At 36.9% G+C, this 20,725-nt stretch overlaps 1 protein-coding gene across 1 annotated transcript in view; it reads right to left on the bottom strand.

The window, feature by feature from the left end:
- The window catches only part of ZNF407 (zinc finger protein 407), a 391,671-nt gene that overhangs the window by 358,920 nt on the left and 12,026 nt on the right, over positions 1 to 20,725 (bottom strand). The window contains exon 2 of the mRNA XM_063299035.1: positions 9,481 to 14,254. Coding sequence (XP_063155105.1) covers positions 9,481 to 14,188 — 4,708 coding nt within the window. The 5' untranslated portion in view covers positions 14,189 to 14,254. The remainder of the gene's footprint in view (positions 1 to 9,480; positions 14,255 to 20,725) is intronic.

The following is a 20,725-nucleotide window of genomic DNA, read 5'->3' on the forward strand; positions in this document are numbered from 1 at the left end:
TGGCCACTGTGGATTCTGTACCATGCATGACTAGAAAACGTGCTCTCTCAGTTCCACATTCCCAACAGTACACCAGCAACTTTGTTAACTAATTTGACTTCAAGAATTAGAGATACATTATTATTAAGACATTCTGCATCTAGCAGCACACAGGAAACCTGACATGTCTGTCAGTCCAAAGGTTCAAATCCTTTCAAGCCAAGAGATTGTTGGATGCTTAGAGCCAAAGTTCTTCCGCTATCTGTTCAATGATGATGATGATAATTGAAAACTATATGCAGCCCAACTCCAGGAGATTTTGGGTAGTTTACAATTGTTAAAAGCATTTAAAAACAAAGAACAATACAAAAAACACAAAAACAGCACAAGACAAAAAAACAATGATGTCAAAGAAAACAAACTGGGGAAAGCGCCAGGTCTTTAAGGCCCTTCAAAATATCAGTAGGCTGGGAGTAATTTGAATTTCAGGAGGAACCTCATTCCAAAGGGCAGGCACTGCTACAGAGAAGGCACATTTCTGGGGTCCAGACAGATGGCATTGTTTAATTGATGAGACTTGGAGCGTGCCAACCATGCCAGATCGAACTGGCCAGGCAGATACTATGGGAGATAGGCAGTCTTTCAAGTAACCTATCCATCCATCCATCCATCAGCTCCCATAACACTAGATTCAACCTTTATGGATACAGCTAGACAGTAACTTACCATCTGTAAGCAGTCATTTACCAGAAGATAAGCTGGTAAGGTTGCTCCCATCCAATCCCTCTATGCTTCCTAGATGCTTTTTTTACCACCCTCTTTTTTCTGTTCAGGTACATGCATTCCACACTTGGGAACTCCCAACCCCCAGAGGTTCGTAATGCTCCCCACACAACTTTTAGATGATTTTAAACATAGTTTTATTTCACTGGATTTCAACTCTAGCTAGGTTTTATTGGCATCCATCTCAAGGGAGGATTGATTTATTTCTGTTGATTTACTGTTACTGTTGCTTTTATCATTTTGATTTTATTGTTGCATTTATAATTTTAATTTGTTGTAACCTTTTGAGTTAGGTGGACTATAAAAACTGTAAAATAACACTTCCAAACAATGCACCAGGCTGCAATTATTCATTGTTTTTCTCTTGTATGCCTCTGTCATCGAGAGGTTTTCTTTTAAGTAAAAGAAATGCTAGAGAATGACACTTTGCTTTGCTTTCCATTGTAGGAGCCTGGCGAATGCTAAAGGAGATGGCAGTGGGCAGAGAGAAGTTCAGATACATTGTACTGCCCATTCCTCAACTGCACAGTAAATTTGTTATTGCTCCACTTTTTACCCATTTGTTTTATCTTTAAATGATTGCTTTCCCACAGTACAGTATCATTTTTCCATCAACTGGTAGGGTTAAAGTGCCAAGAAGTTGGGCATAAATGTGGACTATGGAGAACTTGCGGATCTGCCATCAATGCTATAGTATCTAAAATACTGCATGTTTGGTTTTGTTGTTGTTGTTTTGATATCTTAGTTCTTAACTTTAGTTATTGATCTTTATTATTAAGGTGCAGAGCTGATCTATGTTTTATATATTGAACAGAGTCAGAATATTGATGGAAATACTTCCATAAAAGCAAAATGGATTCTTTTTGTTGTTGTTGTTCTTGTTCCGATAAAAGCCCAGCATGTTATATGAGAAGCCATGGCTGAAAGTAACAGGACTTTCAGCATGGATATATAATATCCCAGGGACCAAACGCTTACAGAAAACACAAACACTTCCTTGTGTAAATAATCCTACAGTACAGATCATTGCCATTATTCGTATTCAAAAATTTCCAAAATGCCACCTTGTGTTTCAACACCTATAGTGAAAACTCTAATCTGTGGTTGATCATTTACATTATTGTTATCTGTTCCTTACTGTACTGTACTCCTATTCTTTCTCACCTCTTAAATCAGCTCAAAACCTTTCTGTTAAAGTTTCTCTGTTATCTCTTAGATAACATTCCTTCTTACTGCACCCTCATTGGATCAATACCATTGAGTTTAACACTTCTGTCCAGTCCATAAGCAAAAACAAGTTTTTGCACTAACCCTTAGTAAATCCATGAGAGACCATTTTTCCCATGCCACTTTCTCCCTACCATCACTTTTGTCTTGGCATTCTCCTTACAGTTCGGCTTATCTGTAAGATCAAAATGCAAGACTTAGACAACTCCAGCTTCAACAGCATAAAGCAAATGATTAACATTTGCTAAGTAAGTTCTACGTGCAAGTGGTTAACTTGCATCTTAATGGCACTTCTTGTTAATAACCAGTAAAATCTGAATCCTTGTAAAGGTACAGGCACCATCACTCTGTTTTTCCCTTATAAGAATTTGCATCTCTGAAAACCATGAAGACTGCACCAACTTTTGCCTGGCATGTCAAAGGATGCACTCCAAAATGAGCAAAGTCTAGATCCCCTAAGCAGTGAGGAAGGTTGTTTCAAGCAAATGAAGGCTTCTAGTCCTCATTCTGCCTCTTAACACCCCCCAAAACAAGAATGGGAGGCCCACACACATACACAAAACTGAGCCCATCCAACTCTGAGTGGGTCCTGGAGGCAATAAATTAGATTTTGACAATTGGCATATGGCCCTGGGCTCCACATTTTACATTCTTGCCTTATAACAGGACTGTATAGGTGGACATAAATGCCAAATCCAGTCTAAAATCTGGCTGTGCGACCAACCATAATAATATAAAAAAGAAATGTATTTGCATAGAATCTTGGGATGCATTTGACATTCCTAATAAGATGCATGCTCAGACAACTATTAAAATATATAAAAGAGATCAATCCAGACCTCCATGAAGAAAATAATTCCATGGAATTCTCTCATTTTGACAGAAGGAATCATTGTTCCAGTACAAGCCAAAGTGGTCATAGATCTTCCTATACAAAGGATGAACTTGTATATGAAGTTCTGTCAAATAACAATCCTTTAATTGGTGATGTCCTCTATCTGAAGGGTTTTCCAGTCCAAATTTATTTAAATGAATCCATAAGCAAGGATTCTTTTATTGTCTACTAAAGATATTTGGACAGGAAATTGACCAGCCACACTATGGTAAAGCATATAATTTGAATTTAAATTATAGTAATTATTTGTACGTGTGCGTGTGCACAAAGAGAGAGAGAGAGAGAGAAGCCAGTGGGGTATAGTGATGAAGGTGATGAACTCAGAGTGGGAAGACCCAGGTTATAGTCCGTCTTAGGCATGAAAGCTGGCTGGATGACTTTGGGGTCATCACTCTCTCTCAGCCCTAGACTGGGAAGTTGGAAAACATCTACTTACCAACCGGTGTTGGACCAGCATGGTAGATTATAGTCTATAATTTTCACTGAAAAGGCCTTCATCTTGTAGTGAACTGATTTGGGCTGATGATAATAATACACACCAGAGTAATACATATACATAACAGACAAATTATTTTGCCTTTTTTTGTGTGCATGTGATTTATTTCCTCTTTTTAGCAAAGTGGTACCATGACATCAACCAGGAAAAAACAGCAGAGACAGGAAAAGGCTGCTCAAAAATTAAACCAAAAGTGTGTTTAATCACATCATCTCAATAACATGGGAACCACTTTCATCCAGCTATCCAAATATAATGAGATCTTCCTATCTACAGTATATATGGAATAGGATTGGCCAACTACATGTATCTTTCCTACATGACTACTTTCCTATCAGGCAAGTAAGTGAAGAGAAAAGCCCAACAGGGTATTGTTGTCAGGATTTCCTTGGCCTATACTAGAAGTCTCCCAGCAGTGATTCAAAGATGTAACACTTTGATAAGTATGCATATGCAAAAACTAGAAAAGCCATTAAGAAAGAAATAAAGCAATGGCCACGTGCAAGCCTTATTTAAAGTAGACCCCTGATTCAGTTCTCACACCTCTGCCTGAGCAGCAACAGGTTGGGAGCCTCATCCTTGTCATAAGGAGGGGTAGGTGCTCCCTGTCCCTTTTTATTGTAGCAGACCAGTCTCATCTCAGGCTGTTTCTTTCTGGCCTTGCCAGATCCAGTCCTCATATTTACAGTATCTTGGGAACTGGATCCCAAACCACAGAGCTTAAGCGAAGAAAGAGCTCCACATAAAAGGAGGAGGGAAATGGCTCTTCTTCTATGAAGGCTGCTGTGAACGAAAGTAAAAGGCACATCAGTAATCATTTCCTTCACTCAGTTCTTAATTGTTTCAGTTTGTGTTTATGGATACAGTAGCAAATCGCCACTAGAACCATGCCAGACTTTTTGAATAAGCATTCATTCCAAATGCCACTTGTAGCCTGGCATCCCAAATTCATCAATCAGATCCCTTGTAATGAAGGGTTCTTTTTTCCTCTCCTTAGCTGAATCCTCACATGCAGTGAAACTACAAAGCGGCCATATTCTGGGGAAAATTAACAGTTTAAAAAATGTGGTTATGATGCTGGAATGAGTGATTATTCATAAGTCTTTATCACAAGAAAGTTCCTGGCCCCAAATAATTTTGTACAATTACCTTAAACAACTGAATGCCAAACATACGACTTAAAGAGATGAATCTTCACCACATTAATATTTCCTCACAGAATAGGCATGATCTATTTGTGACTCCAGAGGATAAAGTAAACAGGGAAGACACAGGGATTCATGACTGCATTTTCAGAATGCAATTGTTAATTAGACATACATGACCTGTTTGAACTGGAAGTTTAAAAGTCTTCCACCTGTAATAGTTATTTTGCTTTTCTCTACATTTTCTCATTTTCACTTGTCTAATGAGTAATGGACTTCTTTGTTATCTAGTACTATACTCATACAGAGGAGTTCAAAATCTGATGCTGGTATTTTCATTCATGCTGGTGCATATATTCTAACATTCTCCTTTGGTCTCTCAATTTTAGTGACCAAAACCAATTTATTTCTTTATAGAACTGTGTATTGCATAAAACATTCAGCAAATTAAAACATGAAAAACAAAAACAGGAATTGGAAGAGTAAGAACCTTTTCCCGTTAACTATTAATAAAAATATCAGGACTATTTAATGTGCACAAGCAACGTTATCAGAAAATCCATTCATTTTAAGGTACAGTGAGAGGACAGAATAAATTAAAACCTCTTGTGCAACTCTTCCTTCTTCAGTCCAAAAATAACTTGCAAAATGAAATAGTAGATCTCATTTGTTGTATGCTCACCACCCAAAAAACTTATTTGGTGGTTCACTCACATCTACTGCAAAGCACAGTAAAAATACATGGCAATAAGACATACACAAGGCATTAAAAACTGAGCTAACTTTTACTAAATGTTACAATCAATGATGTAACTTATGTAAGTAGGGTTGCTTTGTCATATATTGATAGTTACCTCACTTTCACATCCACATTAACTTGATTTTAAATGCAATTAATACATATAGTCAAGGAAGACTAATGGACTACATTCTGCACTTAACCTGGTGGACATTTTCAAATGGCACAAGTGACCAGTGCAAACCTATTTTGCATTGTAAACGACTAAATAAATCTTAATGGATTAAGAATGATCAGCTATCAACACACAAGGGAAATTAAGTGCTGAAATGCCTACATTGATTATTTTAAATTATTAGCCTTACTCTGTTCTTGAATTTGTATGCTTTTAGTGAGCTTTAACACATTTACAAGACTTATTGACTATAATTACAAGAGAATTCAAGTAATGGACACATCAATTATAAGCAACATGTCTTGACCAGACAGTTGCATAAAGAATTCTAAAGAGACCTCCATTAGCATCTTCCCTGTAGTTTTATTCCATTTTATCTGCCTTAAGAGGGCATATTAAGGGCTCATAAAAACATGTGAACAAGTTGGTGCTTCCTAAAAACCCAACACTACAAAATCAAACTGTTTCCTGTGCACGAATGTAGCAGTAGCAGACTCTCAAAACAGCCAGAATTCCAATACAGAGTTTGTAAGAATATTTTTAGTTAAAGACTCCTGATGACAATCCACCTCACCTGAATCTTAAGCATATTGTCCAGCCACTGCTTTGACTTCTTGGAGGAAAGGAACCATTTCAGGACTGCACCAAGAATATTAATATTTTTGCAACATCCTGCATCTCTTACCTTTCCATTTTCTTTCTAGAAACTGCAAGTTTCAACTACTGCATGAATTTAAACCAGAGCTTCTATAATAACCCATTATTTAAAAGTACAGTAAAATAAACCTTACAGTTTTAATGAAAATATGTTCATTGAAATGTGAATTTATTATTCAAATCCACTCATAAATTTAACCAGAGAGACACCACTTGTCTAAGCAGAGCTCAGTGATTTAGAAAAGCTGTCTATTTAAAATAAAGAATGTATGGCAGGTTTATAGAAACATAGCAGTGAATTTTTACATAAATTTAGAACTGCAGCTTATGCACTTTCGACAAAAGTGTTGTTTTAAATTTTTCCACTTAATATAAAACATAAAAAGAGAATGGAAAATGTGGCACTGCACAGGGTCTAAATTACCTGGTCCAAATTTCACAGGTACTGCATTACCATTAACAATGCTCTCTAAAATGATGGCCAAGTGCAAATATCATGATAATCATATGCACTTGTATCCTAAAATCAACATACTTCACAAGTAACAGAACACAACAAATATCCATCATTCAATCACTAAACGTAATTGGTGGGTTCCATATCCAAAAGGCATGAAACCTACCTAAGACAGTAAGTTAAGATATTCATCTGTTCGGTATTCTGATTTTTATATTTATTTGTTAATTGTAATTCCATTTTTATATATTGTATTTATATTTTATGGCTATTGTTTTAATTGACTTTTATTGTAAACTGCCCAGAGTCCCTCTGGTGGGGGGAGATGGGCGGTGACAAATTTGATTGACTGACTGACTGACTGACTGACTGACTGACTGACTGACAGACAGACAGACAGACAGACAGACAGACAGACAGACAGACTGACTGACTCTACCAGCCTGGCAACTGCTCAATATCTGGGGAAGTTATTTTAGCCCAGTTAAAAAATAAATAAAAAGCTATAATCCTAACTATGCAGAATTAAACTACCTATTAGGGCTGTGCATGCTTCAAAAATTATTCAGAAGTACTTTAGATCCTGAACAAGCACCTCTCTGCTATTCATTACAGTGTATCTTATTTTTTCACGGTTCTGCATGTGAGCCCGAGCAAAGAGTGTAGCTGCTTTAGGAGTTGCATTAACTTTTAAAAAATCACCTCCTTAAAGCAAGCACACTTTTTTTTCCATGTTGACACAGAAGGCTGAAAAAAAGAGGGGCTTTAGTGGACAGCAGAGAGGTGCTGTGCTCACATGAAATCTGAAACACTTCTCTTAAAGTGTGCACTGGCCTACTACCCATCCTGATCTTTGGGCAGTGCTTCCCAACAAGACTGTGCACAAAATAGGAGACCTAAGTAACAAAATGAAATCACTGACATGCTTGTAGGGAAAATATTTCAAATATGTAAAATGTCTGGAATGGAAGTACTTGAAAAAGAAGGCAGCTGGCTGGAACTGATCAGGAACATTTCATACTTGCTAGACTGACAAACCATGCTAAGCTATAATATGTTTCTTGGGTTTAGCTTAGTATACTGTGTGAAATCAGCCCTATGGTGGTAAACTACAGCTTCTAGTTTGTTCTGTTTACAGAAACCATCCAATTGCAGTTTGTCCAATAACCTTTGATTAAACAAACTATGTTTGTAAATACAGTGAATATTTATTAGGGGAAGCAGCAATTAACTATTCCTGCATCTTCCAAACTACTCCCAAAAATGCTTCAAAGGAACTTCCCCTCAGTCAGGCATTACTACTTTAGTTAGAACAAACCAGGGTCAAAAATTAGAGGTATATTTAAGTTAGTTTAGTCACAGCATTATGACAGGGCTAACCTAGGAAGCAAAAGTAAACAGAAAAGATGCCTGGACTGATCTAGAGAAATTTGAAGAGGCAGATCCAAGTCTTATGGAATGCCTCCTATAAACATCCACTTTTCTCAAACATACTAGTACTGTATAGGGACCCAAATAAGAGATGATGACATGGATTCTATGAATAGCCTAGTAGAAAGAGTAGAGTTCAAATGGAAAGAGATTTGCTGGTTAAAAAGAAAAGCAGAAAGAAAAGAAAGGGAGGGGGAAAAAAACGGGAAGCTACTTTCTGGGGTGTTTACCTCATGCTTTGTCCTAATGTTTCCCAATCTAGTGTGATCTGATTTTTTTTTTTGGTGCCTTCAAGTCAGTGTTGACTCCTGGCAACTTGGCAATGTTTTCAGAAGTGGTTTGTCATTGCCTCCTTCCTAGGGCTGAGAGAGGGCAACTGGCCCAAAGTCACCCAGACGGCTTTCATGCCTAAAGTGGGACTAGAACTCACAGTCTCCTGATTTCTAGCCTGGTGCCTTTGACTACTACACCAAACTGGTTCCTTTGGTGTGAATCTACAGAGCTGATCATTGCCAGATATGGCAGCCCCAAAAATGAACCATCCCCAAGTTTCTTGGTGATCAATACATACATACCGCAGTTGTCTACCTCTGTTTCATTTTATTTGTACTCCCTTTAAACTCCAATCCTCCCCTTTAGCTCAAAATCTTTATCCATCAAATAAATAATCTCAGAGTTTTGGTTTATACAAACCCCATCAGTGGAAGATCAGATCCAGCCATACCAATACGGGAACAGCCTACAGTAGATGTCAGTTGTTCAAAAGAACCAAAAATAATGCTACAATTTTTTGTTATATGTTTGCATAGATAAAGGAAACATTTAGTGTATCTGTTTGGGTAGATTTAATTATGCAACTGCATTTGTGCATCTTCTGTTCATACACAGACTTTGCTGAATGTCTCATTTAATCAATTTCTCTTGCCAAGTGACTTGCGCATTCCTTAAAACATAATATAAACACCTGGCAGTCTTTCTCCCAATCTTTGGTGGAAAAGGAGGAAGACAAACCTGAAAAGGGGAAGGAAAAAGGGAAATGAAGCTCCAGATCAATGCCACATATACTGTACATACATGCATGAAAAAGTTATCAAGCAATTCCACATTATACAAGCAGAACAGATCCATTATTGCAAAGAAAAATATCCTCTGAAACCACAAATTATTCACTTAATGAGTTACAATCAAATTAACGAATTATAGGTTTATCTGGGGATATAATCTTTAAAATGCGTATTAACAAAAGAGATCGCTATTGAGAACTTTTAAGAAAATTAATCTTCCTGTTCTTTGTCTTCTAGAGAATACTTCTAAAGCTTAACATCTCAATCTTTAAGCACTGAATGTGGAATTTATATATTGTCAGGACAGTCTAGAGTATTAGAAGGATTTATTTATGAGTTTCAAAAGGGGAAGAGGGAGAAAGCAGAGGAAACACAAGATCTTAGTTCAGATTCAGTCACAAAGCACCAACTATACAACTGGTCAATACATACCTGTATGGGTACGGATATGAGCTAGGAAGGCCATTGAATTACTACTTCTGCATATCTTCCCACAATATTTGCAAATATTGCCTTTATTTTCTTCTCGCTCTCGTACAATTTGTTCAGTATCTTCAACAATATATTTATTGACTTCTCGGAGCAATTCTTCATGTTGTTCTTTTATGTGAAGAAATAAATTTTGTTCAGAATCAAAAGGCTCTGTGCATTTCACACATTTAAAGGTGGCACCCCCTTCTGGCAGTTCTTCAACACTCGCTTGCTCATTTCTCATATGGCCAGCGCTAGCCAGGTGCTGATGAAGGCTGCTCTCAGTATAAAACGATTTTCCACACAGTAAGCAATGGAAATGCTTCTCCTTTGATGGATGCTTCATGGCTATGTGAACATTTAGTCCACTCAAACCATCTGCTAAAAAGCCACAGTCATCACAACGAATTCGTGGAGATTCCCTCACAGGATGTCCTTCTACTTTCTTCTTTTTTCCATCATTCTGTGGGCAATCCACTTTTATAGCTCTGTCACAATTCTTTTGCCTACTCAGGTTCTGGCCATCAACAGGGTGATCAACTAGTTCACAACCATCTTCATGGTTTAATTTCACTATTGAAGAATCAAACTGACCACAGTTTTGCATTCCTGTTCCATCTACTATTTTGCCATCAACATTGTTTAAAACATCCAAAGCTGTATCATTTTTGTCCATGCCTTCAGCTACTGAACTATCTGAACCCCAAAAGTTATTCAAAGATACTCCTGTTTCCTGCTGTGCATCTATCAAGGTACCCTCTTCTTCTGCAGTAGGACATTGTTGAGTGTTTTTCTGTTGCTGTAAAATATGGATGTCTTTAAAACTTGCACTATTTTCACTGATGCTTTGCTGCTCTAGGACACTACCAGTGTCTGAAACTATAGGCAAATGGGTTTCATCTGTTTTCACTTCTTCAGCAGCTACTTCTGAACTTTCGTATCTTTCTTCAGAGTCTTCCTCCAATTTGTTCCCATTTTTCATTAAATCCAAGTTAGGAGAAATTTCATCAAAAGCTGTGTTTTCATTTTCAGGTTCTGTTGTCAGATGAATATTTGATTTTGCGATTTCCTGATTATCTACATTTTGATGCAGAACACAATCAATTGTTTCCTTAAGTTCAACCATCTCATTGAGTTTAAGACCTATATTCTGATCAGTTTCTTCACTTGTATTTTCCCTGCCTTGATCAGTTCCATCTTCAGTTTCAGCATCTACAGCCTCAAGAACATAATCTTCCTTAGACACCTTTGAAGCAACACTATCTTCTAATGCCAAATAAGTAGGTGACTTGTTTACTTTACACATGACCTGACTGTCTGGGCTTTCTTCTTCAATATTATTTTTGTACCTTGTTTCATCCAGTGTAATCTGAGGCTCTTCTGTAGTTTGCTGTTCTTCAGACACAATAGCAGTTACTTTGGCAATATTTGCTACATCTGTCGCCTCTCCAGAGGAAGCACATATATACGATTGTCTTTTAATTTTATGCTTTTCTGTTGCTGCGTGCCTAATCATCTCTCGGCGAGTAACTGCATAATAGTCACAGGCCATGCAATAGTATTCAAATTCTTTAGTGTGCTTGCGTTTTATATGTACTTCCAGGGAAGAAAAAGAATGTGCAATGAAGTTACAATGAGCACACTTATTGTCATTTGCAGTTGCCAGTCTTGTTTGAACTAGCATATTTTTATCTTGGCTAATGTTACCTGATTCTGCAACTGCATGCTGTGTTTCAGAAAAGTTTCTATCTCTATCTATTTTGGAAAGGTGAATTATATTTTTGACTTTTAATTGGATGGCAGTATCCTGTTCATCTCCCTTGCTTTCCAAAATAGCTTGGTCCGTCTCTGAAGACTGATCATTAGAATCTACAGATTCATTTGAAAGGCTTAATGGATTGTTTATTTTCTTGAGCTTGGCTTCACTATTGTCTTCTTCTGGGCAAACAATAAACTCTACATTTTTCTCTCCATTGGCTTCCAGGCGGCCTTTATGCTTCTTTGTAGCGCAGTGACGTTCCATATCACCTTTAGTTACAGTATAGTAATTACATACTTTGCATAAATAGCTGTACTGGTGGCTATGCTTTCGGCGAATGTGAACAGTCAAGTTTGTTACACTAGAAGCTAATAAACCACAGTGAGGACATGTCCGAGAAAGTGTCCCTTTGGGTTTACCTTTCTTTTGCACACTGCCAAGAATCAATTCACTGTCCTTAATAGTTTCATTTGATGGGTATAGCTCTTTATTTATCGATACCTTCTCCAGAGAAGAGAAGGGTGCACGTACACTCTCATTTTCTGATACTGTCTTTAAACTTCCACAAACAGGAGTTTCTGTTCCTTTTTTACCATCTGTTCCACCTACACATAACTTTTCAATACATTCCTCAAATCGTAAACCAATATTATTTTTTCTGGCATTTTCAAGGTGTTTACTTCGTTTTATGTGTTTTTCCATTCCTTCTTTGCTTAATGAATAAAGGTTACATGCTTTACAAAGGAAATGATATTCCTGAGCATGTCGAAGTTTTATGTGTCTTGTAAGCACAGAAGAAGACCTTGTTTTATAAAAACATTTTTTACACTGAAACTGACTTCTGCTCAAAACAGACTCCTTGAACTCGCTACCAGGATGTACCATTGAAAGCTTCGGGTTTTCTTGCTGTGTTTTCGATTCTACAACCTTTGGAAGTTCCACTGAAAGGCAAGATGTTGCTTGCAGAGCCAAATCACTCTTAAGTGACTGAATAGCATTTCCTTGAGGCAATATATCAGTATGATGCTCAGCTGCATTATGAGCTGCTACTTCTTCTTTGGTTAGAAAATACATGCAACAAGCAGAACAGGAGAAGGCCATGCCATGCTCATCACACATGTGTTTCCCAAGGCTTATGTCATTTGGGGCAAGAAATGAACATTGAGGGCAATTTACCTTGCAATTGCCTATATGATGATTATTCTTTTGACAATCACATTCTGAGTCCTTTCTGTCTGAGGAATACCCACATATTTGACAATGGAGTTTAAATTCACCATTAGTTTTATCAGTATCCAATTTCAGGTCTTCTTTATTTGACAAAGTAGATCCACAATGGTTACCAGGATCTAGTGTTTTCCGCTCATCAAGTTCTTTTTCCGAAGCATTCTCATGCTCCAGGATAACACAGGAATGTGTATCTTTTTCATCTTGATGTAATGCTGCTATTTCTGGGATACCTGCATAGAAATGCTTACCATCACCTTCAGTTTGTAAAACTTTGGCCTGTGATAAATCACTCTGATGCAGCTCCCCTCGAATGCAATGCTTCGTGCTAGAACCAAGCTTACTTTTTTTACCAATGCCTAAAAGATTATATCTTCTTTTAATCTGTTGATTTATTCTGAATGAATTACTTTGCCTGAAAGTTATTCTTCGTGATAGGATTCTTCTTTTTTGGTGGAAACTACCAAATACCCCTGTGGTCCTTAAGTTGCAAGCTGTGACTTGACTACTTTTGGCAGGTTTCAATACACATGGATCGCATTCTGAAGACTCTGATACATCTGATTTTTCAGGTAGGATTTCACCATTTCCATCCACTTTCCAGAAAAAGGCTTCTTCCCTAGTAATATTTTCTGTTGTTTCAGTAGATGGTATCATTTCAACTAGAAGTTGGCAGTTTTCTTTCAAGTTCTCTACCTTATTGCCTGAAATTCTTAAATGATCTGAAATTTCATCCTTTATTTTTGGTTTATTAAGTGCCAATTTTGTTCCTACATTCTTTTCTTTGATTGGATACCGCTGTTTTTTACAAAAGGATTTTTTTGTTAATATCTTCACAAATCCACCATGGGCAGCAAGATTCTGCCGTCTTAGGTGTGTCTTGCCAAGAAAATGAGCTTGTAGGAGAGCTTCCTTAAAGGTCTGATAACCACAGAGATCACAAAAATATGTAAGTTGGCCAGAAGTCTGCCTGATGTGTGTTTGCAAAGGTGAAGTATGCTCTGATTTAGAAGTACAATGCAAGATCACTTTTTCTTTTGATTGCTTAAGGTGATTTTCCTGAATATGCTTTTCTAGATCAAGAGCAGAAGAAAAAAGCTTCTCACAGGTTTTGCATTTTGAAACATTCATAATACTACTTGTTGTATAATTAATGCTAGTTGAATCATCTAAGATAGATGATCTGCATTCTGGAAGTATTTCATTCTCTGGAGAATGTTCGTTTTCTGTATGTGTTATCTGCACAGTATTATCATCTTCAGGCACAAATTCATGTGAAGAATTTGATATAAATGAACATCTACTGGGAGGGGTATTTTTAGCCACTTTTTCTATGGCATTATTTGTCCCATCAACAGTATATTCACATGTTGTAGCATCAGATAGGTTCCCTTCATTCTCTTTTGTAACAGCCAGCTTTAATCTTTTTGAGATAGGTTCATTTTCAACTATAGTTGTTTCACTAAGTTCTTGATCAGCTGTTTGGGATAATGGCCGTTTAGCTAAGCCATTCTCTTCGGTTTTTTTCAATGGATTTTTCTGTTCATTAATCAAAAGCATTTTTGAATTAGAGAAAGACTCGTTGGGAGTTTTTCCTGCTAAAACATTTTTAGTAATGTCTTGTAGTAAGTCATTTTCTATGTTTTCATCACATTCATAATTCTGATCTTTTTCAATGTTCATCTTTAATGAAGATAATGTAGAGCACAATTCCAGTAAATTGAATTAGCACATCTGTTCTAGGAATATCTAAAAAGAAAAAACAGAAAGAGTAAATTAGCTTCTGTGTACATAAAAAACAAGCATGTTTTATTACAATCCAATTCATAACTTGCTGGATATATGCTATTTTTAAAAATTTTCAAGGACATATTCAGCTATTGATTTTGCTAAGTATTTTCTAATACAGAACACTATATTTTTTTAACAAGTATGGTGCAGTCATTATGAAGAAACAAGACAACAGACATCAGTAAAATATCATGGAAAACAGAAATTATTTTTAGTGTCTCTGAAAACAAAATCTTTGTAACAGCTCACAACAATACAGATAGACATTAGTTGATTCCAGCACTTCTGAATAAGATTATATACTTTAAATTGAATCAATCCATAGAAGTCATATCAAGGCTGCAATGTAAATATAGCCATTCTGGGAATTCACCTCTAAGTCCTTTGTTTTTGATAACTTGGCATAATGCTCTAAGAAAGCATAGCATTGATTTAAAGGGCAACTAGAAAATGGAGAAAAAATACTATTTCCTGAATTAAAAAATTTACAACTAAACAACTGACTTCAAACAGAATTCCACATTAAAAAAGTATGATTTACTCAAAATAATGAAATATAGCTAAACAAGCCATTACCAAAACCTAAAGATGGCATACTTTCAGATAAAAATAATTTTCCTCACAAGTCAAGCTTGGCTCTGGGATTCTGGGACTCATGAATATGTCCATTTTGTTGCTGCTGCTGCTGTTTTCTTAGCAATACTACAGAAGTGGTTTGCCTGTGCATTCTTCTGGAATGCTTTTTGTACAACCTATATAATTTTAAGTAATTTGTATGCTATTTTATTGCAGTAGCAATATCAAAACTACAGTTGTTCGGAGTGCCTCTACTATACTAGGCCTGTGCAAATCATCTGTCATGGTGCCTCTAAAGGGCACTGAAGCATTTAAGCAACTACAGCTCTGTCAGAGCTTCAAGAAGTAGATCCAGAAGGATGTTTTGCTGATGAGTAAAGGAAGTTGTTGGATTATTTGTACAGTCTTAATAAATATGCTAGTTCTACATTATATAGGGACGCGGTGGCGCTGCAGGTTAAACCACTGAGCTGTCGATCGGAAGGTCGGCGGTTCGAAACCGCGCGGCGGGGTGAGCTCCCGTTGCTCGTCCCAGCTTCTGCACACCAAGCAGTTCGAAAACATGCAAATGTGAGTAGATTAATTGGTACCGCTTCGGCGGGAAGGTAACGGCGTTCCGTGAGTCATGCTGGCCACATGACCCGGAAGTGTCCTATGGACAACGCCGGCTCCAAGGCTTTGAAACGGAGATGAGCACCGCCCCCTAGAGTCGGACACGACTGGACTTTACGTCAAGGGAAACCTTTACCTTTACCTTACATTATATATCCTTGGAAATAATCTATCAATATTCAGCAACAGCAAAGAATGTATTCTAGACTTTAATTAATACAGACATGGCCTACAACTCCTTTGTTACAACTAATGTCCAATGATACGGAAAGCAGCAAGTGGTATTTACAGCCTCAAAGATCAGATCTCCTCTTTGGCATAAGTTAAAACTACTGGCAGCTCAAACCATTGGTGTTTGAAAACAAATATCCTTTCACCAGGAACAAGGCAATACAACATGGAAAAGATCTGCCATATTTTTCTGTACTTCTGCTCTCTGCCTTATAATAAGAAATTAAATGATATATCCAGTCCTAAATTGTCAAATTGTGAAGGATTATCTAACGATTAGAGATCATGTTGCTTCCCCTTAGAAAAAAATTCCACATTAGGTTACTGTTATCTTCATTCTAGAACCCTCCTTCCAGATGACTAACTCATCATCCACCAAACAAGAAAATAAAAATCTAAATAATTGTGCTAGTACATTAGTTAAAATGGAAAGCATGATGACACAGTAAAAGAATTAGGAAATAGAAGGCAGATACTGATTAAATTTTGTAAAAGTCTAAATAAAGTTACTATAAAATCTTTAAATTCCTCATGGACCAAAAATGGCTTTTGTGGGGGGAGGTCAGCTTTGAGAGAACCCTAACAGGTTCTGGACCTGTTTTAACTTTCTGTCTCCTGCTAAGGGTGCCCTCCATTGAGTAGTGACACTCTTTTTGAGCATTGAAGTCAGCTTTACAAAATTTTGACTTCCTTTCGGCAGACATTTTTTAGGTTGGTGGGTTTCTGAAAAAGGGGGCATTCAGCAACTGAATTGCAACATTACTCCTTCCAAACCACTGGCCTATAATATTACTGTCACTGCCACATACGTGCACATGGACATAGATCAAGCTCACAACAGCATCACTGCAAATCAGTGAACTGCCTTCTCACACAAGCATTACTGCCCCTTCTCCCACAAAGCAGTCACAGCACAGAAATACCAAAGCTACTGGGTGGCTTGGCCATAACCTTTTTGGCTATTTCCGTGGAAGTGCAATGTCACAGTAGCCTCAAGAAAAATATGAAATATTTCACACAACAGCTACGCTTAATAGGAAATCTAAAGTTTTTTTTTTAAAAAGTGCAACCACACAAAGTAGTAGTCATCAGCATAAGTAAAGTATTCTGATGACACCTGGTGGCCACTTTACACAAGGAGACTAAAACTGAAATGTTGCTCATCAACACAGTGTTGTAGTTCAAACACTTTTTCAGATCAAATGGAGATGACAGGTAGAGGGAAAAATCATTCTAGAGAGGAGAGGACTATATTCCTATTCTCACAGCTGGCTCCAACTCTACAAACAGTTAATTACAAGAATCTAGCATTTCATGCATCTCAGGCTATTTCTGCACTGATTATGCCTGCCCATAAACATATACTTTCATTAATTGTTTAACATATTTCTAAAATATTAAACGCTTACTATCAACATTTAAAGGTCTATAATAAGTTCCATATGTTCAGTTGAGCTCAAATACATCATGGGAAGGAAAGATTCAGGAAAAATGTAGCCAACACACAAATTCAGGGCCACTAAAAGTAGATATATGATATCCCATGCATCTTGTGTCATTTTTTTAAGTTGTTTTATTCTCAGTGTAATGAGGCTACCTATTAAAACCAAAGATGTAATAATGAATTTTCTTGACAGCTACAGAGAAATGAGATATCAAACCAGAACAGGTTGCATAAATTCTTCTTCATATTTATTGCTAAATGTAATTTTTATCTATAAAATTTGACACAAAATATTAAGCAAATGAAACAACAGAATTTACATCCTTAATTTAATTTAAGTGGTCTATTCACAAAAGGAAGGGAAGGGTTGCACATGTATTATTATATCCCTTCTACTACCCCTTATAATTTTTCCATTACAAACCATATTGTTTCTAGGATTTATAACTCAGTTATAAAATTTCCACTCCAGACCAAGCACTGATATACTTGTCCTGTAACACTTTTTTTTTTTTTAAGTCATCCTATTACAGAAGTAACTACTGAAAAGACTCATGGAAATACAACCAAAAAAACTTTAGCTGAAATGCTAAGCATACTTTGTGGAAAGCATGACTTACTGAACTCAGTAGGACTTGCTTCCGTGTTGAATATATTTCAGATCATGCTGTTAAGACAAAATTAACAGCCATACCGTGCTCTCAGTCTGCAGATAGTACAGTCTAAATATGTTTCATAATAGAGATAAAGATCAGCAGAATACATCTTGGGCCAAGGAAAATAATGTTTCATATCTACAACTGAAATAAAGCTTTAGTAATTATAACGCAGATTCCTGAACACAAATTCAAACCACCAACCTGTAACAATCTACTCTGTCGTGGAAATTCCTCTCCCGCTCCTCAGCACATCTTAAATTTCACTACTTCAAACAATCATGGCTCTACTTGCCTAAACAACTACAGACCAGGGTTTACATAGCTTGTTGTTATCTATAAAGCCCTTCATGGAATAGGGCCTGACCACCAATGTTCTCCATATGTTTCTGCCTGTCCAGCAAAGTCACCTACAGTGGGCACACTCCAGGTCCTATCAATTAAGCAGTGTCATCTTGCAGGACCCAAGAAGCATCCATTCTTGGTGATGGCTCTTGTCCTGCAGGATGATATCCCCCCAGATATCTGTACTGCTCCCATCTTTTTGAGGTTCGGCAAATTGTTAAAGACCTGGTTGTTCTCCCAGGCCTTCGGTTAGGATGGTGGTTGAGCCCACTTGTTTTTTGGTTCTGTCTTCTGGTCAGCTGAATTCTTTTTCTTTGATATTTGTTTCTTTTAGTTTTTTTAATTGTAAATTAGCCAGAGTCCTTGTGGAGTCAAGTGGCCTCAAAATTGAATGAATGAATAAATGAACGAACAAACGAACAGTTATAATTACGTCCAAAGTGAGAAACTATGTTTTGCCCCTACTTATCAATAGAACAAGAATGCAGATCAAATAAAATTCAGATCATATCGACACACCCAGGACAGTGTTCTTATACCTACCACACAGACTTCCATGAGAAATCTAATAGAATATTTCCACTGACAGAGTTGTCTCCATATACAGGACTAGGAAAAAAAACAACCCCCGCTTCTCCAAGTGACCACAACATCTGCTCCAACTGGAAGCTGAAAGAAAATAAAGAGATAGTCCACAAAATGTGTGGAAGCTCCAATGCCACAATGTTGAATGTTGCCTTCAGCCTTTCTATGTTTATTTTATTTATTTATTTATTTATTTATTTTTATAAATTTATTCACCGCCCATCTCTCCCCAACGGAGAGAGATGGGTGGTTCTTATTGCCTCTGCTGCAGTACCATGATGTTGTGGGAGTAATTTCTCAGCATCAGATTTACCTTGATATTATCAAATGCAAGGTTAAAATGGGGACATAGTTGACATGCTACTTCTAGATTGGTATATGGCAGTGTGACTAGAAAGCACGCTGGGAGAACCTGGTAGAATTCCTCTATTCTCTATAGTTCAAGTGGCACATTCTTTTCCACTCATATACACAGGGCATAAAATACCTAAGCAAATACAATGACATTATTTCCAAATAAACGAAAGATTGATACAGTGAGACCTTTATGGCCTGCCATAGAGGAAAATGTCTTCTCAAGGCTACTAAATAAGTTACCTTGAATAATTTTCTCATTCTGAAATATCTCGCAAAAATTGAACACCATAATGAATTAGTTCAGTAAACAGAATATACATATATATTTCTGTTTATATATAATCTCATCTCTCTCTCTCCCACTCTTTCTCTACTATCAGAAGTATCTCCAAAGAGATACAGTTGCCAAAAAAGAGATCTATTACTCTGCTTGTAAACCTCTAACAGACAACTGCCAGATGAGATGAGCCTTTGGTATAATGTAGCCAGACTCGTCTAGTTTGTAGATGGGTTGTGTATATATGTAAATAATAAAATAAAATAAAAGAATACAGTTGGATGGATAGTTAATTTTAAAAAGTTGGTCCTTTCCACCTTTTTCTTTCTGTTCCCACTTTTATCCACCTATCCACAGTCCTAAGTGTTCACTTTTGAGTTGTATACAACTAAGCACTAAGATAGTTCTAGGCCTACTGAAACATACAATACAAAGGAGGGCACAAAAATACTTATACAATTTTTTTAAAAAATGGCATCTGTGTTGTAAAGGAAGAAAAAGACCAATTGTTGCAAAGTAATCGTAATAGTTGATGTTGAGGGTTTTTTTATATGAAGCTAGTAAACCAAATCTAAGGCACCTCCGTTATCCAGAAGACAACATCAACTGAGAAAAAGAGGATGTATTTAACTTACCAGTAAAGAAGAACTAATGGAGAGTAATAGGCCAGTTTGGTATGAGCTATTTCAATTCATCATAGCCAGGAAAGGGATCATTAAACACAGCAGTGCAAACGTATCAAATTACAAGAAAGACGACAAGTGAAGTTAGAAATAAAAAAATGTCACTTTTGTATACTGCTACTGTGTGCCCTTTTATTCATCATCAGGAAAGCAAGGTTAAAGGACAAACTACAGCCCTCCAGCACATTCAAGTGAGGTAGCCACACACACTTTCACTGATAGCAAATCACATTATGGGTATGTTATAGAAAAAGTCACCCTGGTAACAACACTGTTTAATGATAATTAGAGGCACAGTCGCAGAATTTGTCTTTCTCTCTGACTATCACCATGTTTGTTTCTTCGTTTTAACAAGCCCAGGTATTGAACATGGTTTTAAGATTCAATTTGCACAGTTTCTACACCGTTATGCCAAGTAAGAGCTTTATATGGCTTATGTACTGTAGTGTTGCCAGGAGGGTATGATGGAGCTCATTCTTTCCTGTAAGAAACAACTCAGTGTATCCAAGCAAGCAACAGCATCTTCTTCTGTGAACAGTCCCACATCGCAACTAGCCTATTTCCCAGTTTTCACACCACTAATACAAGTCACCAAAGTAATAGTCTGTTCATCTCAATTGTTGTATACCAGAAAGGATTTCCTACTTCTAAAGTTCCGTCTAT

The sequence above is a fragment of the Candoia aspera genome, chromosome 3 (assembly GCF_035149785.1).
Source record: "Candoia aspera isolate rCanAsp1 chromosome 3, rCanAsp1.hap2, whole genome shotgun sequence".
NCBI classification, from domain to species: domain Eukaryota; kingdom Metazoa; phylum Chordata; class Lepidosauria; order Squamata; family Boidae; genus Candoia; species Candoia aspera.